The 27,713-nt window shown below is 34.7% G+C and overlaps 1 protein-coding gene across 5 annotated transcripts in view; it reads right to left on the bottom strand.

The window, feature by feature from the left end:
- LOC110032219 (NHL repeat-containing protein 2) overlaps nucleotides 1-26,118 on the bottom strand; it is a 119,131-nt gene extending 93,013 nt beyond the window's left edge. For 4 of the 5 annotated variants that reach the window (XM_020735773.1, XM_020735776.1, XM_020735775.1 and 1 more), the window contains exons 1-8: nucleotides 25,630-26,118; nucleotides 25,315-25,415; nucleotides 25,160-25,216; nucleotides 24,975-25,069; nucleotides 11,332-11,431; nucleotides 5,051-5,109; nucleotides 4,595-4,713; nucleotides 4,192-4,312 (exon numbers count right to left, since the gene is read on the bottom strand). In XM_020735773.1, the coding sequence (XP_020591432.1) occupies nucleotides 4,192-4,312; nucleotides 4,595-4,713; nucleotides 5,051-5,109; nucleotides 11,332-11,431; nucleotides 24,975-25,069; nucleotides 25,160-25,216; nucleotides 25,315-25,415; nucleotides 25,630-26,020 (1,043 nt within the window). In that variant the 5' untranslated portion in view covers nucleotides 26,021-26,118. Of the gene's footprint in view, nucleotides 1-4,191; nucleotides 4,313-4,594; nucleotides 4,714-5,050; nucleotides 5,110-11,331; nucleotides 11,432-24,974; nucleotides 25,070-25,159; nucleotides 25,217-25,314; nucleotides 25,416-25,604 lie in introns of all 5 variants that reach the window. The other variant, XM_020735774.1, reaches the window with a different exon arrangement.
- Nucleotides 26,119-27,713: the final 1,595 nt, after the last annotated feature.

The raw sequence follows: 27,713 nt of genomic DNA on the forward strand, positions 1-27,713 counted from the left end.
GTTGGCCTTTAAAAGAGAAGCATAATAATAAGTTAAGTGTTGTCGAGATGAGAATGATTAGGTGGATGAGTGGCTTTACACTTAGAGACAAAATGCGGAATGAATATATTCGTGATAGGGTTGGTGTAGCTCCTGTGACAGACAAAATTAGAGAAAGTCGCCTTAGATGGTTTGGTCATATTAAACGTCTACCATTAGATGATCCGATTAGGAGAGTAGATGTTTTAAATTCGACTTGTGTTAAGAAAGTCAGAGGTAGACCTAGGAAGACTTGGGCTTATTGTATTAAAAATGATCTTAATTTACTAGAACTAAATGAAAATATGACACTAATAGGACGCAATGGAGAAAAAGGATTCATGTAGCCGACCCCACGTAGTGGGATTAAGGCTTTGTTGTTGTTGTTGTTGGTGGTGATGAAGAAATGACAATTGCTGCAATGGAGCTACAAAGTGATTGCTTTTCGAGCTATGATGGCCATAGAAATGAAACATCTTTATGTGTACTTGAAAGAATACATTTCCTATAGTACCTTAAAGAATGAGTTATTTCTTCACATGTGCCCTCAGTCAACGGATGGTACCTCGAGGAGTACTGTGCATCATGATGTTTTGAAGACATCTCGTTTTTTGAAGTACTAATGCCACGCTTGTCTGAAAATAGGTCCAGATCCTGAAAAAATAATACCAAAAAACTCACAAAACTCAAATGACAATAAAAAATAAACAAAAATCACGTCAAACCACAACAAAAAAGATAAACTCGGCATCAAATCAAATAAAATCAAAACAATCAAAAATCAAAATTAAAACCAAAATCTCAAAATTCAAATTTCAACCTGGTTAGGTTGAGCATTCTCAATCCATTGCTCGCGTCATCTCTTTTCTCAGGGCGAACTTTCCTTCCACAGGAAGCTCGGTCCTCTGTCTCGCATGGGAGAGGCTAGTTGGTTCCACCTACTTAAAACCGCACTCTTTTTTGTCTTTTGTCTTGTGTTAATGAAGGATGACGGTTTATTCATTATGGAACTGCACCTCCTTTCACACCGGCAATTCTTCGATCAGTATTTGAGTCAAATGTAAGTCTCCTAACATTTCTTTTCAATCTGATTCCTTCCTACAAATATTTTCCAAAATATTACAAACTTTCACAAATTTAAATGAATTTCATAACCTCTGTAAATTTTCACAAAATTTTCATAAATTCAAAATCTTCACAAATCTATAAGTTTCTATAAATTTCATAAATTTCCATAACTTCATAAAATTTCCACATAAACTCTGGATCCTATCATTTTGCGTGAAATAGGTTAGTTGGTTCTATTGATATGGAACCGCACTCTTCTTAATCATTCCGTACCGTGCGAAAAATTTTTGGCAAGTCATGTCCTAGAACTGCATACCTCTTACATCTTTCTTTGTTCGCTCCACGACACTTCAATACTCTACAAATTTTCACAAATCCCCATAATTCCACCACTTCAACACTTCTATGAATTTTGTCATTCCTTCCACTTCGCAGGCTCCGCACTTCTACAATTCTCAGCACTCAGCATTTGGGATAGGTGTAAGTCCCCCTAAAATGAAGCAAGGCATCTGATTCCTCTCAGCACTCAGCAGGCATCGTCCTACTCCTTAGCTCTCAGCAATCTCAGCACTCAGCAATCAGGATAGGCATCGTTTTACTCCTTCTCAGCACTCGCTACCACTTGGGTTGGATGTGAGTCCCAGGACTTTCTTCCCCAATGTAGCAAATTTGCCTCGACTAGCTTTCAAGTTGAATGTGAGTTCTCATACTCTCCTTCTCAAACTGATCCCCTCATTCAATCAAATTTACATCACCCACAAATAAAATTAAAACAAAACAATAAAATCAAACAGCACATCAAATGGCACTTCCACAATTCTTAGCACTTAGCATTTGGGATAGGTGTAACACCCTCTTAAATGGAGCAAGGCTTCTGATTCTTCTCAGCAATCAGCAGGCATCGTCCTACTCCTTCTCAGCACTCGCTACCACCTAGGTTGGATGCGAGTCCCCGGGCTTTCCTCCCCAATGTAGTAAATTTGCCTGGACTAACTTTCAAGTTGAATGTGAGTCCCTCATACTCTCCTTCTCTTTCAAGTTGAATGTGAGTCCTCATACTCTCCTTCTCAAACTGATCCCCTCATTCAATCAAATTTACATCATCTACAAATAAAATTAAAACAAAACAATCAAATCAAACAACACATCATATGGCAAATTCTTTCATCCCAACAGAGTTGCCAGAATTTGTCGGCCAAAATTATATATAAATTAAATCAAATTTAAATTATTTCCAAAATTCCAATCGACAATGGAGTCAAAAGTTGAAGGTCTTGTCATATCTCGAAGCAAATCTATGAAGATAATAATCAAAATCAGCATAATACGTAACATTTCCCCAACCATTATTTAATTCTTTTATGAAGATAATTAAAGTACAATTTATTAAGTATTAATCTACTTTAAGATAAAAGCTACAATGTTATATCTTACACTTCACGTTGATTTATAAAACTAAAAGAATTAATTTACTTTTCTTATCCATAAGCATAATAATGTTAATAAAATTGATATTTAGAATTTGGATCATATATATCTTATTTTTTTCAAAGCTAGCACTAATGATGTTTGGTTTTGGAATAAGAGGCTACACTATGAAAGATAATTCAAAATAATATCTTCTTAATTTAACCAAAACTAATTTTCAATATGATTATAATTTTTAATTATAAGCATATTCTCTATTAAGAAATATATTCTTTATTAAGACTTCTACTGTTGAGCAGTTAGGTAGACAAAGAAATAGGTGAGGCCTCATGATCGAACTAACGAGAACAAAGTTTCTTCCAAGTAAGATTATAATTTAATGTGTGTAAGGTTAAAAACTAGATCTTTTTAAAACAAAATTATAATTTCTATTTCAAGACCACTCAAATTGTTCTATATGAATTTGCTTGAACCAATTAGCAACGATAACCTAATTAAAAGGGAAGAATTATTAATTTCTTGATGTTGATCATTTTTCTAAAAGCAATTAGGTTTAATTTTTAGCTTATAAGAATGATGCACTTGAAAATATCAAAAATTTTCAAAATACATTCTAAGAGAGCAAGGATACTTCATTAATATAATTCAAACCATATGTAGTGGAAATTTCAAAATAAATTATTTGAAGATTTTTGTGATGAAAAAAAAATTAGACACAAAATTTCAATCCCTAAAACTCCCAAGATTTTGAGAGCTAATATTGGGCCTAAAAAAGATGGGGGTTGGGCATGATTCCACAAAAAAAGAAAGGTTTCAAGCCCCAACTATTATCTTTAAACAAAATAATCACTAGCTCCCTTTGTGGATTAGATATGTTATTGGCCTTCTATTTCTCTATCTAAATCTAGTTGCATGCCAAAGTTGTGATTGTTTTGTACCGTATTTACAATTTATAATACTTTTGGTAGAAAACTGTATCCTTGGAAAATAAAAAATAAAAGAAAAGAATGAAGTATTATGTTTTGTGTTATCCTTTTTAATTATTGTAGTCATCTTTCTTGTCATGAGTCAGAAATTTTAGTTACAATTTTAATTGACTACTAATTTTCTATTATTTTAATTAAAATTTGTTTATATATATACTGTACTGTAAGAAATGAGTTTACATAATTATATATATAAATTCCTTTCCTTCGAATACAAAACCAATTCACTTGGCTTTTAGCTTCAATAAATTTTCAAGCATGTTAAAGCTAAGCACCTTCATTATGTCCCATTTTGGTGAAGCAAACTGCCTTTCAAATTTGGGGTGTTACAGAAGAGCACAAATGCAAGCTAATGGAGTAAAATAAAAGTGAACATCTTATGTAGTGGATGACATTATCATAACCAATAGAAATGATGGCGTCTTATTGATTAGAGAATTTTTCGTTAGAAATAGCTAGTGCTCATGAAATAGCTCAATCAAATGACTTGCAAATAGAATTTATGTTGGCAGTTCAGAATAAAGCTTTGACAGGAACAAAAATAATCTATCACAAAGCCAAAAGATGAATGCTCATCAAGCAAAAATTTTCTTCTGCAATTCTACAGTTAGAAGTAGGACAGTAAAATTATGTAGGCCCCAGTATAAAAAATGCAACTAATCATCCAGGAATCCTAGTAGGATGGTCTTACCTGGCAGAAAAATGGGCGTCCCTCCTATCCTGAACATATCCATCAATTTCTTTTTCAGGCAGCCGCTCAGCGTAGGAATGACCAAGAGATGCAGAATATTGATGATTTTGTGACTTCTGATCTGTAATCGTCAGATGTAACTAGTTTTTTAACTGAAATTTTTCACCAAAGGGATATCATAAGTACAAAACCAAGATGAACGGATAAAACCAGTGCCCTCTCTGAAATATAATGAGGCTAAGTAGCGTAGTTTACAACTCACTAAGAATCTATTTCAATGAACTTTTTGATTATATTTGCTATAAGAATAGAGTAAATCATTAGTCTGAATAGCATATCACATTACAGAAAAATGAATGTTGCACTATAGTTTGTTTGATTTTGAACTAGATACTGGAAGCACCTGAGCTGCAACCATCTAGAATATCATTAATTGAAATATTTCCTATATTTTTTCTGACAAGTGAAGGATTGGCTTCTTGTATTCGCTCTTCGGACAATGTAGTAGTAACAGCAATGCATCTGGACGTAGCAGAGAAAAAGCGGGGATTAAAGAATAAGGAAAGGGGGTTAGACCAGAAATTTTCAAATAAAGAATCTGCTATGTGAGTCTCCATGAAAAATTAATATTATAATGATCATAAACTCTAATATTAAAATTACTTTCCTAGAAAAATTGAGCAGATATTCTAGAGAAGGAAGAATCTAGGATTATTCAGGTATTTTCACCAGATGACAAAAATAAAAGAAACCTTGCAAATCTTTTACGTATCTTTGGAAAAAAAATTTGCATTATTTCTGAAATGTATCCAATTATGCATCTAGTGATTGAAGTAAGAACGGAAACAGATGCACAGACCTCATATTTGCAGCTTTGGCAGCTTGAACTCCAGCAAGGGCGTCTTCAATCACTAAGCACTAGTTAGCAAGTCTTCCAGTCAAAATCCTCAAAAGTGAGTTATGCGTAAAGATAAATATTTTATAATTAAAAGGTGTATAAAAATGTAGATGTTCAACTAGTCCGCAGAAAAATAAAAAAATAAAATAAATAGAATTGCAAAAATCCATTTGAACAGACAAGACCAAAAAAAAAATTGTTTGATCACAAATTGTGTAAACTAGGAAGATACTAGAGACCAGATTATTTGTAGCAAACTGACATAACGAAACAACTAAATATCGAAGTTTATCAATTTGTGATAGCAGCTTCTCAGCTCTCACAACTGAATAGGTTTCCTAACAGCTCACAATAGAAATTAAATGGACACTCCAGATATACAATTAAGACGTTCAATTTGCAACATAAACCATCATCAGTGAGATAACTCGAGTCAGCTATTATTTCTGAACACCAATAATCCAAAAGAGAAGATATGAAAAGTTTTCCAAAGAATAGCAGAAAGAAGAGCACAGCCCAGCCAAAAAGTTATTAAGTACAGAATAAAACCAAAGCTCAAATAAAAGTTCCAGATAAATACGTTCAGCTTTAAGCAAATAGGTTATCATTATTTGCAGAAAAGACAAGTAGATGAGTTATCATTTTCTCCAAATGATTCCAGTCATATTCATGAACATTTGGTACAGTCTCACTAGGACTAATGCCGAGTCAGGTTTGAGCAAATTTTTTACAGCTCAATCAAAAACTTCAATTGTTGATCAAGTTAAAGTCAAAAATAACTCAGTTTGAGCCAACTTGAATGTAAATAATAATGCTCTAAGACAGCCCAAAATCAATTTTAGAGCCAAATCAAAAATGATTTATTACACTCAACTATATGTACACACAAAAAATTGACAAGCCAAACCCACCAATCCACAAAGTCTGCAGGCCAATCCGTGACAAGCCGATTCAAACCCACCAATCCATGGAGGAAGTTTGCAGGCCAGTTCGTGACAAGCCTGGTCACCCAATTATCACGTAAAGTCCGTTTATGGATGACTTCAAACAAAATCCACGCAGAAGCAAGCTTAACAACCACGGCATTAGCAACACATTAGATCGCACAAGGCTCATGGTAGATAGCTAGAGCCACCTAGCAAATCACATAAAAACAAGACTGAGAGCTCGCCCTACAACAAATTTAGGGCCTTCCCACAGCTAATTCGACTTCAAGGAGTTCAAGCGATTATTAAAGGCGTTACAGTATCATTTAAGCATCAGTGGTCATTACAACTCCCCTGCGTCGTAAAATATGCTTCAATATCAAGCATCTTCATATATTTTTATAATATTTTCATTTATGTCTTTAATCGAGATCCCTTTTTCATATATAAATAGAGAATCATCATAAGATATATGAAAAACAAACTATAATAGTAATAATACGAGCTTAACCTCTTTTCTCCCCACACTCTTTGACATTTCACCTTCACCCTCTCTTCCTATAAACAAACTATAATAGTAATAATAGACATTAATATCATATGTTGCCAATTGAACGCAAACCCTATTATACAGCTGATCAAGGAAAAAATCGGCTAGTCATCATGATTCTAGCTAAGCCAATTCGTCAAGTGACACAAAAGCTATTCCAACTCGGCTTCATTAAGGATGTGACATACCCAAACTAGATCCCCCCAATATGTCAAGGTCTAGAAGTCAAACAAAAATGACAGATATGTGTGAACTTCTTTAAAGTCAACTCAGCATGCCCAAAGTATAACTACATGTTCCCACGCATCAATGCCTTCATTGAATTGACAGTCAACTATCCTGTAATGAGTCTTCTAGATGCTTTTTCGGACTACCATCATATCAAAATGCTTTTGGTGAACTATGAGAAATCTTCTTTTATTAATGTAGAAGGGGTATAGTGTTACACTGTAATATCATTTGACTTTAAAAACATCAGGTTGATTTATCATATGATTATGTATGTAATACTTAAAAATCAAAAAGAAAATAATTTTTAAATATATGTTGATTATGTCTTAGTTAAAAGTAAAAACTCTATACAACATATAACTAACCTAAAAAAGTCATTTAGCACTATATAAAAGTTTTACATAAAACTCAAACAACAAAAAAGCACATTCGGGGTCGTCACAAAAAAATTTTTAAGCTTTTGACTCATCCCAGCTTCAAAGTCAATCCGAAAAAACTGCAAGTCATACTTAACATGTCCTCACCTTAAACCATTAAAGAGTTAACAAATATTAACAGATCCAATAGCCATACTAAGTAGATTCATTTTCGGATTGGGAGACAAATGCTCAAACTTATTCAAAGTACTCTAAAGAGCAAAGTGCATTGCCTACAGCAACAAGTGAGAGAAGGCATTCACACATCTAAATACACTTATATCCTCACCAAGCTTGCTACAAATTCAGACACCAGAGAGTAATTTATTTTGTATCTGGAACTCATCGAAGAGAACATCAGCATGGGCCTGGTCAAGAAGGAAGGCCGCAAACAATTCTCGATATACTACACCAGCGAAGTCTTAAGAGATGCCAAACTCGGGTATCGATCATGGAGAAACTGTTGTTCACTCTAATTGGGTGTCAAACGGAGATTTCCTTTTCGAATTCACTGAGGCCTAACTCAAGAAATTCAAACACTTACACGAGCATTTAGGTTGGCGAGTTTGTCAACTACTGGAGACTAGAACCATCTTGCCAACTATTAAGGACCAAAGGCGCAAACGGGTTACATACTGGTCAACGCCAAACTATTCAGAAAATCAACCACAGTCCCATATCTAAGATACATTCATGAAATAAAGGTCAATGATATTCTAAAGTAAGTCCATTCGAGAGAGTGCAATAGTCACTCCAATAGTTGAACTCTAGCAAATTGCGTACGAAGAAAATATAATACTTTTGGTTGAGTTTGAGATAAGACAGAAAATAGTTCTCCTAAAAATGCATCCAATGTCGGAAATATACAACGAAGCGACTCTAAACTTTGCACAAGATGCAACCAATGTATACACCATAGCCCTTTGCATTTTGGGAAATGGATATCTTTGTTCTTTTTTTTTTCCATTGACCAAAGAGCAAAAAAATGCATCATAATTGCAATAGACTACTTCTAAAATGAATCGAAACAAAAGCTCTAACCAAGACAATTGCCATGATAATTCGCAACTGTGTATGAACTAATATCATTTGCATATACACCTTGCCGATGGTAAGCATCAATGACAATGGCAATCTATTCCCCTAAAAAAATAAAGGGATTCTACCAAAACCAAAAAAATCAACCTCAAGTACATCTTGGTATATCACCCTAATAATAACCTCATTCTCAAAATTTTGAAAAGGAAAATCAAAGAAGCTAAGGGGAAGTGGGTCAAGTTGCTACCATCAATACTTCGTGCAGTTCGCAACATTCCAACTACCAAAATCAACCAAACATCCTTCATCCTATCATATGGAGCTAAGTGTGGGGCAGCTTCTTTTCCAAAAAAACAGCTCTAAAATTGCTTCTTAGAGAAGCAGTTTCTAAGGAACTGACAGAAAGCTGCTGATAGAGAAACAGGAGTTTGTTTGGGAGATTTGTTGTGCTACTGTTGTTTCCGATGAGAAAGTTTGTTTTGCCCTTATATATGTAATATATTCGAATAATTGCAGTCTTCAGAATAATTACAATATAACAACAGAAAGAAAACCTATTACACAAAAAAATTTAGTACAGTATAAATACTCTTATACATAAAAAAGTGATCAATAATTTAAAGCATATATCTACCATAATGAGGACAACCACAATAACCAAGAAGCTTAGAATAATGTTCGTCTGCAAGTCCTGACGACCAAGTCTTTGGAACAATCTCCTCTCCATAACAGCATCTCTCCTCACCTAATCACAGTCTGGAGCGAACTTATCAATGTCATCGACTCAATGAAAAAACTAGCATCTTCAGAAGTCCTGTTTCCGGGACAAGAATAATATCTTCTCCCATAACAGTCTTCACTTCTTGATTGGTACTTAACACACTTATCGCCACAATGGCAAACTAGAACTCTTGAAGTATCTGATGCTCTTGAACTAACGTTTCCTATTATTTTAATACACGATAGCTTCATTTGAGAAAAAAGATAAATATTTGAAAGAAGCATTAGAAAAAATTTAAACTGTTGTATAATAAAAACTGAAAGGCAATTAGGACGCATCAAAAAAATTACAATACAAATCTGTAGAAAGATAAAAAAAATTTACATCCACACAACGAACGAGCAGCAGAAATATGAATCATCAATAAAAAATTATTAGGAGATTCTAAATAAATATAGTTGATGGGTTCACCAAAGCATCGATGATTTCTTCTCTTGTAACATCTATTGCACGTCTTGTCCCTCGGACGTATTATACTATGTCGTACTGAAGTCCTCATCAGGAACTGAATATCCGGCCCATTATTGGTTAGCTTTCTCAGGCATGCAGGCAGGATCTTCATCTAAGACCCTGAAATCGATATCATCTCGGGATGGATGCCTCCATATAAAATTATGAAGTAAAATGGTTGCAACGGCAACCTTCAGCTATTTTTTGAAAGAGTATATCGAAATCTCTCCGAATAGGACCAACTTTTTTTTTCATACACCAAATGTTCTCAATGTCACTCCGTAAAAAACGAGTGTCTTTTATTGAAGAGTTCATTCCTCCATCTAATCAATTGGCTACAACACTCAAAATCAATAATTTGATACCCCGTGTCTGGAAATGGTTTGAAGAAACTATGTTGCAATGGATAACTCAAATCGACTAATGTTTTCTTGAATAAAGACATCATTAGCGCACCTCCTAAATTAGAAATATTATTTTGATCTCTAAAATGTACAAACCTTAAGAAGACATTGAAAGCTTCTATTTGTGTCGCCCGTTTGCAAATTTGAAAATTCTGCTATCGTGGACACTGCCATCACAGCTAGTCATCATCATAACTGTAAAGCACATGTCGAAATCACACATTGTTGAGATTGGAGGATATTGTTTTTAAAAATTTTCGGAACGCTATGAAAGGAAAAGTTCAGCCCAGCTGCATGTTCTCCCCTTCGTGAGCAAAGCCTCCAAGCTAGATCGTGACAATCTTCCACCCTCTTTTCATCTTATGTTGTAATTCATTGATTTGTGGAATCCCAACTTCCGAGTCATCAATTCAAGATTAATAGAATTATTATATAATTATCAATCAATGCACTACTATATAAAAATTTATAATTATTATTCATTATTTTGCATATTTTCTGTTAGATTCTCTCCTAAAATTATTAAAATATGAATGTTGGAATGAAATATTCCATAAATGGTCTCTAATTCTTCAGCAAAAAACTGGATCAAAAAGGCTAAATAAGCATAGGAGATTTCTCACCAACCAAAGTTCTAATAGTAATCAAAGAATAGTATAACAATAAAGCAAGCAAGTGCATCTAGAAAATGCCAGATTTTATCTTCAAGACATAAGATATAAACTTGGCAGCAGAAAAGGAAAAATTGCAGTCATCATTCACCATCATCCATGCGTATGTACATTCGTATTGCAAGGACGCTCTTAAAGCTTGGCACGCATAGTTATCCAGTTTAATAGTTTTGTTTTTAAAGCTAGGTGCCAAAAACGAAAGATCAATTCTACAGCTGCCACTGTTAGGACTTGGCAGTCCTAAAATAAGTAGAAAATTATATTGAGAAAATACTTGGAACTAGTAGAAAAAAAGAAAAGGTTGGATTGTGACGTGACGATTGCCTGTCCCTAACCAGCAAGTACAGAAAAAAAAAAGACATGCTTAAACAGGAGGTCACTTACTACTTTTTAGTGTACAGATCATTGAAAGACCGTGCCATCAAGAAAATCCACAAAGAACATGACTGGTGCAAAATAAATAAGGCCAAAAAAGAAGGAAAACTAAATGGAGAGAAAGCGCAACTATAAAATTAAAACCAAAAAAGCAAAGAATAAATTTATAGTTGCAATTTGAAGATGCAAGATAACAATATACTAAGACTTGAATTAGGGATGACCGGTAAAGACCGGTAAAGGAGCTTTCAAACAATTAACCTAGGAATGAAGTTGATAATGATCATGATAAAGGTTAAAAATTAAGTCCTCGTTTTAAGAAAAGCCTATTTTACAGTTTTACATAATCTTTCAGGTAACTGAAAGTACACATCTATCTATAAGAAATTATACAACATACCTCTGAGGGGGGGACATTCAAACATTTTGATGCTGCTAGGAAAATATCTGGAGCAGGTTTTAAATTCTCGAAAGCATCAGCAGATATGATAGCATCAAATCTGATTAAAAATAATGAAAGCGGCATTCTACATTAGCAAGGAGTTCTTCTAAAAATCGGACAAAGTTAATAAATGTTCTCATCAAAAAAAAACACGAGAGAGAGAAAGAGAGAGCTACAGAAAATACTAATATAAAGGAAAATTTTCAAGCATGCTAATAATTAAATGTTGGCTTGAAAAATAAGACCTAATTAATGAATTTAAGTCTATGGCCCCAGCATTAACTACATCCATCCTGGCAGCAAATCTAAATGTTTCCCCATTATCAACATTGCAACCCTAAGAAATGATTTCTCTCATTAGGAGTTGTTTGTTTGGATGCTTCAAGAATGTCGAGTAAATCAAATATAAAGGATTGGAAATTCCAAGAGTTCGTTTAGAAAAAAAAATGGATTCAATGTAATTTATTACGAAATTTAGAATTCTTTGTTAGTTCAATTTCAGGGTATTCTAAATTGGCCCAAATTAGGTAAATTCAGGATACTTGGCATTACAGTACTTCTTTCTATGCAACTACAATAATCACACTATATGTAAATTCTCTAATTTTAGTAGGGTCATACTTCCACGAATCCATTTATTAATTGTAGGCGTTTATTGTCCCACGGTGATGTGTAATTATTTTTTTCTTAATTTTCCTAGAGAGATTTGTAAATATCTTTTATATTGAATTGTTGCATCATCATTATTCTTACTCAGACATAGCTTGTATTGATTATCTTGAACCTTTTAGCAACATTATATTGTACCCTTATGACACTCAATAGGACACAATGGAAGAAAAAGGATTCATGTAGCCGACTTCACTTTGTGAGATAAAGGCTTGTTGTAGCTGTATAAATAAGTCATTATAAACTTTTAAAGCCCATATCTCTATGTCCTTTCAAAATGATTCACTTCATAGTCATCATTAACAACTTCTATAATTCCTTCAACAACATTTGCAACCACAAGAAATGCAACATCTACTTGAGCATTGTTCAAGGTTTGATCACCAATAGAGTTAGCATAAGATAGTAGAACTAAGAGATTGTGAACTATTAAAAACTTGATACAAGGTGTTAGACAGATTAAATACCTAACACTATTCAATAACAATATTTTATTATGATATTCTTATGGCATGTAATATGTATCAAATTTATGATAATATTTGATATCACACTACACATAAAAAGCTAGTAATATTTTTTGCCATGAAGTTAATGGGATTGGTTTTTTAAACTTTAAACAATAAACATTATTTGTGATTTTTTACTAGATTTATCTTTTATTTTTTCCCTGACCTCATATACATACAAGAAATCTAAAGAATTTTTCCGTGACAGAACTATTTTATTGTTTTATGTGAACTAAAAGAAAAAGTACTAGCTTTTTGTTTTGAAGTGAGGGCCAAGCTTATGAAGATAAACATGATATCAGCTTTATGGAGACAAAAGCATATAGTTTATGTTGAAAGATCTAGTATTTTATAATGATGATTATATTCTATTTTTATTATAACTCTATATTTAGAGGGTTATAAATTGTATGAGGGATCTTAGGAATCTCTATTTACTTATCTCCTTAATTAGAGAGATTAGCTGTCTCTTATATTTATTATTATTCCTTTCCTTGTCAATGATATTCTGATTTTATTGTTTTCCTTACTAGTAAGTCCTGCAATGTGTATTTATACCCCTCCTTGCATTAATAAAAATAAGCCCTCTAATATTTTTTCACTGTTTTTTCATGGTATCAGAGAGGTTGAATATTTAGGAGTTGTTCGATCTTAGAGTCGTCTGCTTCGCCTGTTCGATCTCAATCCAAAAACTATCCGCGATCCTCTGCTCAATCTCTACCGCTCAATCCCGTCTCGTGAAAGTTTGCCTGGAGAGGACCTATTAGACGCTCGATCTGTACCGCTCTATCCCGTCTCGCGAAAGTTCGCCTGGAGAGGACCTGTTCGACGCTCGATCTTGGAAGTTCGGCGCTCGATCCCGTCTGCTTCGTCTGTACCGCTCACCGCTCGACCTTAGAACTGTTTGACACTTGGTGACGCTCGATCTGTTCGCCTGGGAAGCGCGATCTTGGAGAGCGCAAAGGCAGAAATTCAATTCTCCAAAGGAGCTAATATGTTGCTTCGTCGAAAGAACCCCAAAAATATCTAAAGTCACGTCTAGGGCAAACCAGCCTCTTCAGTCATCTCAGTCCGAACCTTAGAGAAATACCTCTGAAAATCATCCCATGTAGATCACTACAATCCACTAAATGATGATAATTTTCTTCGATGGTCACAATCTGTTCGCATGAATCTACGAGGAAGAGGAAAGATTGGTTATGTCAGAGTTGATACTAAAAAGTCTGATGTGAATGACATAATTTATGTCATTTGGGATGCGGAAAACTCAATGATAATGATATGGTTGGTCAATTCAATGACTAAAGAGATAAGTGCAAATTATCTATGTTACTCTACAACCAAGAAATTATGGGACAATGTTTCAGAAATATACTCTGATCTTAGAAATCAATTCCAAGTGTATGAATTGACCCTACGACTTGGGGAAATTTGCCAAGGAGATGATTCTGTAACAAAGTATTTCAATTCTTTTAAACGAATTTGGCAGGATCTGGACTTATTCAACGATCATAAATGGAAATCAAAAGATGAGAACAACTAGTACAAGAAAATAGTGGATACTGGCCGAATCTTTAAATTTCTTGCGGGTCTAAACATGGAATATGATGAGGTTCGTGGTTGAATAAACGGAAGAAATCACTGCCTCCAATTGGTGAAGTTTTTTTGTGGAGGTAAGGAGAGAAGAGAGTCGGATACGTGTAATGTTGGGAAAGAAGATTGTAGGTTCAACCGAGTCCGTGGAAAGATCAGCACTGGCTATTCCTGAAGCTCAAGTAAGCAAGAAAACCTCTCACATTCAGCGTTTGGAAAACAAAAACAACCTGCACTGTGACTATTGTGGAAAGCCGCGTCATACTCACGAAAAATGCTAAAAATTGCAAGGTGAACCACCTAATGGTAAGGGAAAAAATCTGGAGAGCATAGAACACCTACCGCAAATGAGGCTGAGTTCTTAAACTGTTGAAATCTAGCTCATCATCCAATGCTCCTATCGGTTCTATAGCACAAACAGGTAATAATCCTTTGGCTTTTTTAGGAAGTATCACTCCTTGGATCATTGATTCAGGAGCCTCTAATCATATGACAAGCTGTTCTCAATTATTTGATTCATATTATCAATGTTCCAGTTCCGAAAAAATCAGAATTGTTGATGGCAGTTTCTCACTTATTGCAGGAAAAGAAAATATTAAAATTTCAGAAAAAATCTCTTTGAAATTTGTCTCACATGTTTCAAAACTTACATGTAATCTTCTTTCTGTTAGCAAATTGTCTAAAGATTCTAATTATTCCATTTTTTTTCTCCTTCCCATTGTGATTTTCAGGACCGGAACTCGGGGAAGATGATTGGAACTGCTAGAGAAATAAATGGGATGTACTACTATGATGGAATTGATTCTGCGAATAAAACAGCTCATGGAGGTAGTACAAGTTCAAGCTTTGACTATGATCAAGTTATGTTATGGCATAAAAGATCCTCTCGGTGGCATATGGACTCTGTGATGTATTATGGATAAAAAAACTCCTGGAAGAGTTGAAGATTCCTATACCAGCACTTATCAAAGTTTACTACGACAACAATGTTGCAATCTCTATAGCTCATAATCTAGTTCTACATGACAGAACAAAACATGTAGAAGTTGACAAACATTTCATCAAGGAGAAGATAGATAGTGGTGTGATATGTATATCCTACATACCCACTGCTAATCAAACAGTAGATATTCTAACAAAAGGTCTTTCTAAAGCGCAACACGAGATTTCAGTTAGCAAGATTGTCATGAGTGACATCTTTATATCAGCTGAGGGGGAGTGTTGAAAGATCTCATATATAATGACCATTATATTCTATATTTATTATAACTTTATATTTCGAGGGTTATAAATTGTATGAGATATCTTAGGAATCTCTATTTATTTCTCTCCTTAATTAAAGAGATTATTTGCCTCTTATATTTGTTATTATTCCTTTTCTTGTCAAAGATATTCTGATTTTATTGTTTTCCTTATCAGTAAGTCCTGTAATGAGTATATATACCTTCCTTGCATTAATAAAAATAAGCCTTCTAATATTTTTCCACAGTTTTTTCAGTTTAATATATATTGTCACAAAATTAAAATAAGAGTTGTAGGATACAAATCCTTTACTAGTCCTAAACTCTTGTAAGAATCTTTTCCTTGTGGGTTAAGATGTTGAGTTATAGATCACACACTAATGTGTTGATAAGAAAAAAATTTAATAAAACATATGCTAATGGATCACGAAAGAGCTTGCGTGAGTCTCAAACACGGCATACTCTCTCTCAAGAAAGTAGAATCGAGCTACAAGGGAGACTAAGGCAGCGTTTGACGTCGTGTTTTTCACGCAGCACGGCCCAAAAATGCAGGTTTTAATTTTTTCCCTTGTTTGATAATTGCAGCGTGGCGGCGTTTTATAAAATTTCGATAAAACGATTCGTTTGCCCCCCCCCCCCCCCCCCCCCGGGCCCGCCGGCTCCCTTGTGACCGAGCTTCTCTCTCGAGTCCCGCTCTCCCCTCTCTCGCGATTCTGCCCTAAAGGTAAGATCCCTGCTCCCCTCCTCTCCAATCTGTGGCTCAGTTAGCAAGGCTTTGTCTGTGGGTGGTTACGTTGCTCTCCATATCCCCTCTGCTCTTCGGCTTTGTTTGGTTCCTTTGCTCTCCCTCGGTCCACGGTATTCTCTACCACTATATTTTCTGAAAATTTGATTGTGCAATGATTTTAGCTTCTCTAAGCACTATTCGGTCGATGATTTTCGGTTGGTTGTGCATTGTCGTTGGATTTTGCAATTTCTGTGATTTTGGAGGTTCTCTAATTTTGGTTATTTACGATTTCTTTTGTTGACTGATGTGATGATGTGGTGATTTTAGTTTTTGGGGATTTCCTTTGTTTTGTGAATTTTGTGAGAGGAATACTTGTGTTGTGATGTTGGTTTTGTGATTTTGTTAGGAACACCATTGGTGTCATGATTGGGTGGTTGTTGTGATGATTAGTTGTGGTGGTTACTGGTAGGTTGGCCAAATTTTAGTGGTGGTGGAATGCTGCTAGGTTGGCCGAATTTTAGTGGTGGATTGCTAATGGTGGTTGCTGTGAAATTTTATTCAGTGTCGATGCTAGTGGTGGTGGATTGCTGGGGTGGTTGTGGTTTGTGTGGTTGTGCGGGAAGGTTGTGGTTATGACTGTTATTGTGGTTTTGTTGTGATAGTTGTGGTTGTGGTTTATGGTTGTGGTTGTGTTGATTCTGTGTTGGTTGTGGCTGTGTGTGGAGGCTGTGATTCTGAGTGGAGGTGGTTGTGGTGTTTGTGGTTGTGGGTGGAGGCTGTGGTTGTGGTGGTTGTGAAGGTTGTGGTTACAGCCATGGTTATATTCTGGTGGCTGTGACTGTGGTTTGTGGTTGTGTTGGTTCTATGTGCGTTGTGGTTGTGTGTGCAGGCTGTGATTTTGTGTGGAGGTGGTTGTGGTGGTTGTGTTTGTTTAGGGAGGTTGTGGTTGTGGTTGTGGTTGTGTTTGTGGTGGTTGTGGTTGTTTGTGATTGTGTTGGTTTTGTTTGGGTTGTGATTGTGTGTGAAGGTCGTGGTTCTATGTGGATGTGGTTGTGGCGGTTATGGTTGTGTGCGGAGACTGTGGTTGTGGTTATGATTGTGTACAAGTGCAAGTGAGATGGCAGAATTGAAGGACCAAATTACGGATGTCATAGTAGAAAGGTGATTGGAGTATTTATTATTATATTATTTGTACTTTATTCAATACTAATTTTATTTTATTCAGTTTCTATTTATTTCCTTTTCTTCTTTATTAGATAGTGATTGTTTAGGCCTTTTAGGCTATCCATAAATTTTTTTTGTTATTTGTATTTTATTTCTTTTCTTTTGGAGGGCTATGATGAGACATTAAACTTTATGTGTTCTTTTAGATGGTTTGTTAGTTATTGTTGGTTGGTGTCACATGTGAAATCCTAATGAAGACAACCGTGTTTATCTCTTCTTTTCGGCGCTGCAACTTTTGAGGTCCTTTTGGATGGTCTTTTTTGGCAATATGTATATATAGCACACACGAGTTAGGTATTACGTTGTTTAAAGACAACCAATAACCCTTTTTTTACAAAGTTTAATGTCTGTCTTGTAGTGACAGATTTGTTAGTTGATATACTGAATTCTCTAAGACCTCACGTATGCACAAAATTGTAATTAATTATTTCTTTTATCCATTTGTACTTTTGTTATAACTTATAACTAATGATTGTCTTTTAAAGCATTCAGAAAAGTTGAGCTCTGAGATTTATGAAACTGCTCGAGGTTTGTTGTGTCGTTTTAGACTTCAAACTTCCCTACTGACGTTGTGTCTGTCACATAGCTAAGGGAGACAGTTCTACAATTGCCCGCGGAGAATCACAGAGAAGTGTGACTTCTTCTGGCGGGCAAAGTCTTGCAGATTCAACTACCGAGAAATTAAGAATGGATAAAATCTTTGGAGGATGGTGTAGCTCGTTACATACGCAGTTTACATTTTAAAAATAATATTATCATATTATTAAATATTATTATAATAATTTTTTTTATTTTAGTTATCATAATATTCACTGTTAAGTGAGGAGTATATTTTATTTTTTATACTGTTCTGAAATAGATTTTTGTTTCTTAAATATTAAATATGTTGTTATGACAGTTCTGTTATAAACAACATTACTACACAAATGCAGAATGATTATTTGTCCATAAACAGTTGTTGCACAGTTGTTTTCAAACTGTAAAATATAAATAAAAAGTCAATTTTTCCGCAGCAGCTTCTTGATAAGCTAGAACTGCCCCAAAGTGACCGTTAATAGAAATATGTTGTATATTTAATTATTTAATTATTAGTTTAGGTTACTTAATTTTCATATCTCCTTTTGGCAAAACCACCTCATTGTTTTTGTTTCGTTTCGCACTTCAAAGTTTCATTATTCTTAGAGTCTATTTGAGGCAGCTGCAGCTTGTTATTAAATTATTATGCAGCAGCTGACCAGAAAGCTACTATGTCTTCAGCGCAGATAAGTCTAGTGGTTGGCTGACTGTTTATAATTATTTGAAAATGGTTGCAACACAGTTGTTTCTGAAAAATGACAATTCTGCTATTGTATAGTAATGTTGTTTGTAACAGAACAATTATAAAAATATGTTTGATACTTGAGAAGCAAAAATTCATTTCAGAACAGTACAACAATTAAGATTTACTCCTCACTTAATGGTGGGTATTATGATACCTAGAATAAAAAAACTATTAAAATAACATTTAATAATATGATAATATTATTTTTAAAATGCAAACGGCGTATGTCACGAGTTATGTCGTCCTCTAGGGATACTATACATTCCTCATCTCTCGGCGGTGGAATCTACCAAATTGTCTGCCCACCGGAAAAAATCACTCCTTTGTGATTATTGGCGTGCACCTGTAGAACTGTCTCTCATAGCTGTGGTCGACGAAACCTCGGCAGGGAAGTCTGAAGTCCACAATAGCACAGTAAACCTCGAGAAGTTCTAAAAAACTTAGACTTCATCTTTCTTGAATGCTTTAAAAGGTAATTCATTAGTCATAAAAAAGGTATAAATTGATGAAAGAAGAAATTAATTATAATTTTGTGCAGGAGTGAGATCTTAGAAAACTCAGTATACCAACCAAGGAATATATCATCACAAGATGACAGCATACCTCGTAAAAAAAGGGTTCTTAGTTGTTTTTAACCCACGTAATATTAAACTCGTGTGTTCATATGCATATCACCAAAAAAAACATCCAAAAGAACCACAAAAATCGCAGCACCGAAAAGAAGAGAAGAACTTGATTGCCTTCAGTAGTATTTCACATGTTACACCAACCAACAGCGACTAATAGACCATCCAGAAGAACTCATAAAGCCTAACATCTCATCATAGACCTCTCAACCCCACCAAACGAAAAACAAATAAAATGCAAATGGAAAAAAAAACACTTATAGATAGTGTAAAAGGCTTAAACAATCACTATCAAATATAGAAGATAAAGAAATAAACAGAAACTGAATAAAATAAAAATAGTATTGAAAAAAATAAAAATAATATAATAATAAATACTCTAACCACATTCTTACTATGGCATCCGTAATTTGTTCCCTCAACTATGTCCTCTCGCTTGCATTTTCCCCGTTTTTAATAAAGGTAGTGGAAGCATCATTCTCAAGCTATGACAAAAAATGTCCAAAACGGTACTCAAATGTTTCGGTAGGTGCATGCTCATGATCCACGTCTGCCCTACAGAAATCGATGTCGTCGCGAGAAGGATGTCGCTGAATATCATTGTGAAGAGCCATCATGGCAATCACAATCTACACTTATTTGGGAAACGGACAAGACGGCATATCGTGGAGTATAACTCACTTTTTATAAACACCAAAAGTCCACTCAATGACAGCGCGTATGGAGGAATGTCTTCTATTGAACATTTCTTTTTTGTCTCTTGTTATATTGTTTGCTCGCTCAAATTCAGGTATATGGTATCTCGTATAGGAATAGGGCTTGAGATGCCCTCACTGCAACGAATATCCAGCATCAACCAATTAGCATTTACCTTATATGTATTGCATGATTAGTATTGAGAAAAAACTGAAGTACGAGAGTAGTTGGGTCTCAAGCGTAGATGTGGGAGGATGTGGGAAGTTAGACTTGTTTGCGGCTTTGAAAAATTTCAGTCATGTACACTGCCCTCCCAATCGGCCATAACGAAAGTGAAGCATATGTTCAAGTCGCATACGGCCATGACATTCTACGTTGGAGACCCGCAACGGCCAATAAATGTGATTTTCTCATTATTTGGAACACGTGCATCAATGTGTGTTCCATCGATTGCTTCAATACAATTCTAGAAAGATAACAATGGGTTATTAATAATCTTGTTCTTCTGAAAATTGAATATAATAAATTTAAGAGATTACTTTAAAGAACGGTATGAATCGTGCATGGTGTGAAATTTCTGTGGAGTCCGTTCAAACATAAAATCTGTTAGTTTTATGGCTTGTGAAGAAAAACTCATAATTGTCTTCAACCCTACTGAGAAGTGTCTGCAAATTATTTCAGATAAGTGTTAAAATCGCCCAATTGGTCCTTGAATTGATTCATTTTGTGATAATATGTAGGGGGTTAGCGCCAACACCACTCACGAAGTCGTCCTGGAAAGGTTATAAAGTCGATGATTTCTATGTAGTTCCTCCAACAAATCGATGAAAATTGTTTGTCATGCGGAACATAATGATAAATTTCATTGGGTGACCCGCAAGTAACTCCCCAACCTATTTGTCCCCAACATATGAGGATGTCATACAAGGGGAGCAATCTATGTACGAGTTATAATATTCATACATCAAGCATATGGCAGCTGCAACTCTCCTGCATCTTTCTCTGGATGCGTCCATATAGATTAATATCGCACTATCAAAAACAGAAGCATCAATGAATTAGCTGTAATCATATAAGATTACTTAGCACACAATGAACATATATGCATCACTAATATAAGAGTGACAAATCCTCAAAAATTTTCCTAGTTGCATTCAGAATTTGCTTCATGAAGCCACCAGTTGTGATATCTAGCTTCTAAGGAAAGCAGCTTAAACCTTCTTTTTATTTTCAGCCCGCGGACACTTAGAACGACAGGTGGACTCAAGTTCATGGAGGTCCGGGCTGAGGACTTCGGCAGAATCACCCGATTGGTGGCTCCTAAGTTCTCGGGGGTGACACCAAATCTGGTCTCACTGGAGGCACATGCATTGTTGCATGTAACGACGACACCCCCAATCATTTGATCCAACTTCTCCAACTCGAGATCGGGTCCAGTGATTTTAAATTTCTTTGCAGCGGACACTACCTACAAATTCATAACATATTCTTTAATTTAAAAATAAAATGAAACTGACCAAATTAGGGGACATGTCAAAAATACTTACCGAAAATTTTTCTACCCATCATTCCTCGATGGCATCAATGGTTCGCTTCACCAGATCCCACCCCAGACCCGTTAATCTTCGTTTCAATTCCTTCCAAATTTTTCAATCCTTTTTGAGTTGATCTCACTTGTTCTTTAATAGCATCTTATCATATTCTCTATCTATATTTTTCTTGAATTTTCTGATAATATTTTGTCATCTTTCCTTGTTGAAATAAGTTGCAGGTCTATTTCCCAGATCGAACTCGTTGATGCAAAGGTCACAAAAAATTATTTTGATTTCTATCCTAGAATGCGGGTGTACCAACCTTATTGCTCTAAATTTTTGCATTATTATGATGGAAAAAACAATGTTACATAAATAAAAAATGCAACAAAGTATGCACATGCACACACGACACCACCACACACCACCACACACCATCACACCCACCACAATAACACATCTACACACAACACCACATAAATCACCACACCTCCCAAAACCCTCCACACACCAACCAACCACAATAGGACATCCATACCACACATCACCACACCTTCCTAAGGGTGCATTTGGGGCAGCTTGTGCTCATCCAGATAAGCAGTTTATCCTGAAAAGAGGCCCGTTGGTGGCCGGCCTTCACCCGCAACCTGCATTTAGTGTAAAAACCCAACCGCATTTTTGGATAAGATGTCCAAACGTGTTTTCCAAACTAGCCTTAAATCCTCCACGCCTATAAGCTACCCCAAACGGGCCCTAAATCCTCCACACCTCCGAACAAACTACAATAGCACATCCAAACCACAAACAACACACAAACCACAACACCTCACTTAAACCCTCTCCACCAAACATGCAAACCACACCATAACACCATTTATAGATGCAAGCCCCACCACAAGAACAACACTCCAAAAACAAATCTACCAAAAGAAAATCACCACACCACAGCACCAAGCGAGTTAGGGCAAACTACCACAACAAACCACTACACCATATTAGATAGTTATCCTCTATCAATTGAGTTTCGAGAAAAAAATATTTTTATTTTTTGCAAATGTTTGAAAAAATTATACTAAGAAAAAAAATATTACTCCCCATCATGTGACAAGGTTTTAAATATGTGACAATATTTTTCTAATGTGCATTTAGTAATCAATCTACTATATAAATAGTTATACAAATAAACTAGAACTGTGAAAGTTGGTTTCATTTTCAACTGAAGCAATTTAACTCATTCATTTCAGAACTAACATTTCTAAGACTCAATTTCCGGCAGCACATAACATGCATACCAATCAAATCTTTATTATTATATCAAAAATAACACCATCATTGCCTTTTTAAAAGTGATATACACCTTTCATGCATATACTTGTGATGCCAAGGTGTTGTAAGTGTAAATATCACACTTTGTAATTTGATGAGTCCATTCATGGTTCATTCATGCTAGTTGGAATATGTAAATGAAAAGCATGTAAGATAGTTATCCTCTATCAAGTGAGTTTAGAGAAAAAAATATTTTTATTTCTTGCAGATGTTTGAAAAAATCATACTAGGAAAAAAAATTATACTCGATCATGTGACAATGTTTTAAATATGTGGCAAGATTTTTCTATTTTACGTTCAGTAATCAATCAATCTACCATATAAGCAGTTATACAGAAAAACTAGAACTGTGAAAGTTAATTTTATTTCCAACAAAAGTAATTTAACTCTTTCATTTCATAGCTAAATTTTACAATGCTCAAATTCCTGCGGCATATAACATGCATACCAATCAAATCTTTATTATTATATCAAAAATACCATCAACGTTATCTTTTTAAAAGTTATAAACACCTTGCATGCATATATTTGTGATGTCAGGATGTTGTAAATGTAAATATCCTTTTTGTAATTTGATGAGTCCATTCATGGCTCATTCATGCTATTTGGAATATGTAAATGAAAAATATGCAAGATAGTTATCTTCTATCAATTGAGTTCTGAGAAAAGAATATTTTTATTTCCTGCGCATGTTTGAAAAAACCATACTAGAAAAAAAAATATTACACCTCATCATTTTACAAGGTTTTAAATATGTGGCAAGATTTTTCTATTGTACATTCAGTAATAAATCTACCATATAAATAATTATATAGAAAAAATAGAACTATGAAAATTAGTTTTATTTCCAACTCAGGTTATTAACTCTTTCATTTAATAACTAAATTTTATAAGGCTCAACTTCCTGCAGCACATAATATGCATATCAATCAAATCTTTATAATCATATCAAAAATACCACCATCATTGTTTTTAAAAATGATATATGCATTTCATGTAATTTGATGAGTCCATTCATGATCCATTTATGCAAGTGAGAAAATGTAAATAAAAAGCATGCAAGGTAGTTATCCTCTATCAATTGAGCTCAGAGAAATAAATATTTTTATTTCTTGCACATGTTTGAAAAAATCATACTAGAAAAAAAATATATTACACCCCATCATATGACAAGGTTTTAAATATGTGATAAGATTTTTTTATTGTACATTCAGTAATCAATCTACCATATAAATAATTAGATAGAAAAATAGAACTGTGAAAGTTAGTTTCATTTCCAACGAAGGCAATTTAACTCTTACATTCCAGAGTTAAATTTTATAAGGCTCAATTTCCCGCAGCACATAACATGCATACCAATCAAATTTTTATTATCATATCAAAAATACCACCATAATTGTCTTTTTAAAAGTGATATACACCTTTCATGCATATATTTGTGATGCCAAGGTGTTGTAAGTGTATATATCACACTTTGCAATTTGATGAGTCCATTCATGCTAGTTTGAATATATAAATGAAAAATATGCAGAATAGTTATCATCTATCAATTGAGTTTAGAGAAAAAAATATTTTTATTTCTACACATGTTTGAAAAAACCCGACTAAAAATTAAAATTATTACACCCCCATCATGCGACAAAGTTTTAAATATGTGGCAAGATTTTTCTATTGTACATTCAGGAATCAATCTACCATATAAATAGTTAGACGGAAGAAACAGAACTGTGAAAGTTGGTTTCATTTCCAACTGAGGTAATTTAACACTTTCATTTCAGAGCTAAATTTTATAATGCTCAATTTCCTGCAGCACTTAACATGCATACAAATCAAATTCTCACTCATTCTCTGCATCTCAAATTCTCACTCAATACCATCACAAATACCAACAAAAACTTCAAGCGAAGTCAAGAAGAAACCAGAAACCAAATAATATCATCATATATCTACAATTTCTGAATTTGTTCTCATCTCAAGAAACTCCTTAAAGTCAAGTCTCAAGGTCATATTATTAATTGTGAAATTTAGAAATAATAAAAATGAAAGAATGGAGTTGGTGCATCAATTTGATAATATGTAAAGATCAAACCAATAGAGCTCGGTATATTATTAAAACGGTGGGAATATGAACACTAACAGTGCCATTGGCAAGCCAGCAGCAGCCAGATTTGCATCAACCTTTATCCGGTCAGCACTTGACACAATGGCCACCTTGAGGCCCTTGCTCTTGCACTATATTATAGCAGCGGCAGATTCTTAACTTTTCTCCAAAACCAAAAATGTAATGTTCAAACTTGCACGCAAAAAATACATCAACTATACCGCCATTATGATGTCTAAAGCCCCTGGAAATCCAATGCCACAATTGGGTTTTGCATACTGCAATTATGTAAGAAAAATATAACTCTATCATCAGATTCAGTTACAAAAGCAAACAAAAGAAACAGCTTATACTGCGTCAAAGTGCCAACAGTCACCTTATCAAGGTAAATTTCAAAAAACCTTTTCTTCGCTATCTCGGGATCAAATCCCTTAACCCCCTTCACAGAAGCAACACCTCCTAAAAAATTTACTTCACCTGTCATTACACAAAAGGATTCATTTGTTATCCTTTAAAAAACATGTCACTGCTTGACATGTAAACTCTGCTAAGATTTGTAAAGATAAGCGGTTGCATTTGGCTAATAACGATAGTTTCTTTCCCGTTAGATTTTAAGGAGATCAGCATAGGCGATGGAGATAAAGAGATGGTGGCTAACTTTATGACCTTGGATGGGAAGAAGTGAAGATACCAGTCCCCATGAAGGGCACGAAGTCATCGGCAGTGACGGAGACTCCCATCTCAGCGAAAACGCTGATAGCGGCCATTCGTGAGGGCTCCTCGCTATCGCAAAGAACTCCATCCATGTCGAAGAGGACGCCAGAGACCTTCCCCCACCCCATCGAATTCCCTCTCGCTTTCGCCTCGCGCAAATCAACTTGCGGCTGACGCGACGAGGACGAGGCGGCCGTGCAAACAAAGAGTCGACAGCGGGCAGTTGGGGCTGGGTTTAAGGTTCCAACAGGCCTAGTTCGCCGGATAAGGAAGGAGGGGCGGATGGAAGTCGAATAAGCAGAAAAGATGGGGTGAAATCGGGCATTCGTGCTCCTCGCGGAGGCGGGAACCGCTAAGCTCAGCAACATCACAACTATTCAATCAGTTGGTGGCGACGGAAAAGGTTGAAGAAAAATAAGTGATCCAAGCAACACCGCGAACTTAAACGGATGGTTAATGTGTGAAGCGGGACTCTCTAATCTTATCTTAATTTGGAAGATTTTAAGAAGCTTTTATTAAATGTCTTAAGGTTTTGAAAATATTACATCATGACTCCGCACGTAGAGTTACATGTGGAGTCCAATGAAATTACACCCTAGAATTGATCGGCCCGGTAATAACAGAGAATATTCCTCTCGTACTATTTCGTGTTATTCGTATATTATTGTATGTTATTCAAGTGTTATTGTGTTATGGGAATATTCTGATGTTATAATAGCATAATAACATATCAATAATATTTAAATAACACCAGAATAACACACAATAAGTCCTGAATAACACGAGAGGAATATTACTTTGTGTTACCGATAGATTTTTTTTTCTACGGACGTGATTTCATTCGACTCCACATGTAACTCTACGTGCGGAGTCCTGATGTAATATTTTTTCGGATATTGGAAGTTAAAAGAGATTCAAAATTTTAAGATTTAAGGCTCGTTTGGCGCCAGCAAAATTGTTGCGGGGTGTTTTGAAAACAAAGACATTAGTATTTATTTTCTCCATCTTCGGAAGTGTTGTGGAATAAGTTGGTTTCCTTTTGTATTACATGTTGCCCGTAGGTTCTACCCCATGTCCTCCTTCGTAGAAAATTATTTACGGCTCTGTCATCCCCACAGTCACGCGTCTGGTGTTGTTCGTGGTTTTCTTCGAGGTGTTATTTGTGGTATTATTCGCGTGATCACGTGTTTGATGTTATTCGCAGAGGTATTTGATGTGTTATTGCGATATTATTCGCGCAGTCGTGCTTATGTTAATTTCTCAGTGTTGTTCCCAGTGTTATTTGCGGTAGTTTTAAGGTTTTATTGTGTCGCAGTATTATTCGCTCCTTTTGCCAGCGTTGATTCATGGTGTTATTTATGGTAGTATTCAACTGTTATTGTGGTGGTATTCGAGGCAGTATTCGCGTCTTTTGTCGGCAGTTGATTCATAGTGTTTGGTGGTGTTATTCACGCAATTTATAAAAAAAAACATTAATTTTAAATTAATAAATGTTAAATATTAACTTATAAAAATACTTAAAATATATATAATATTAAGTTTTTAATAATATAGTTTTAATAGGTTAATATATAACAAAATTTATTTAATAATGTGTTAATTTATATAGAATAAAAATTAATTTTAAAATTATAAATTTATTATAGTTAATTTAAATATATATAAATGTTAAGCATAAATTAAAATTATACTACTTAAATTTATTTAATTTACTTTATATATTATTGTGTATATTACTATATACGCGGGCGAGTGTGCAAAGGATATGCTCGGTATGCATACACAAGCCTAATTGCTAAACTTATATATATGTATATATATATATACATATGTATATGTATAGATACGTATATATATATATATGTATATGTAGATATGTATATATATAGACATATATATGTATGCATACATACACATATGTATATATATGTATGTATAAATATGTATGCATACATATTTATACATACATATATGTATGGATATGTATGTATGCATACATATATATGTATATGTATGTATATGTATGTATGTATGTATATATATGTATGCATACATATATAT

The sequence above is a fragment of the Phalaenopsis equestris genome, unplaced genomic scaffold (genome assembly GCF_001263595.1).
Source record: "Phalaenopsis equestris unplaced genomic scaffold, ASM126359v1 Scaffold000888, whole genome shotgun sequence".
Classification (NCBI taxonomy): domain Eukaryota; kingdom Viridiplantae; phylum Streptophyta; class Magnoliopsida; order Asparagales; family Orchidaceae; genus Phalaenopsis; species Phalaenopsis equestris.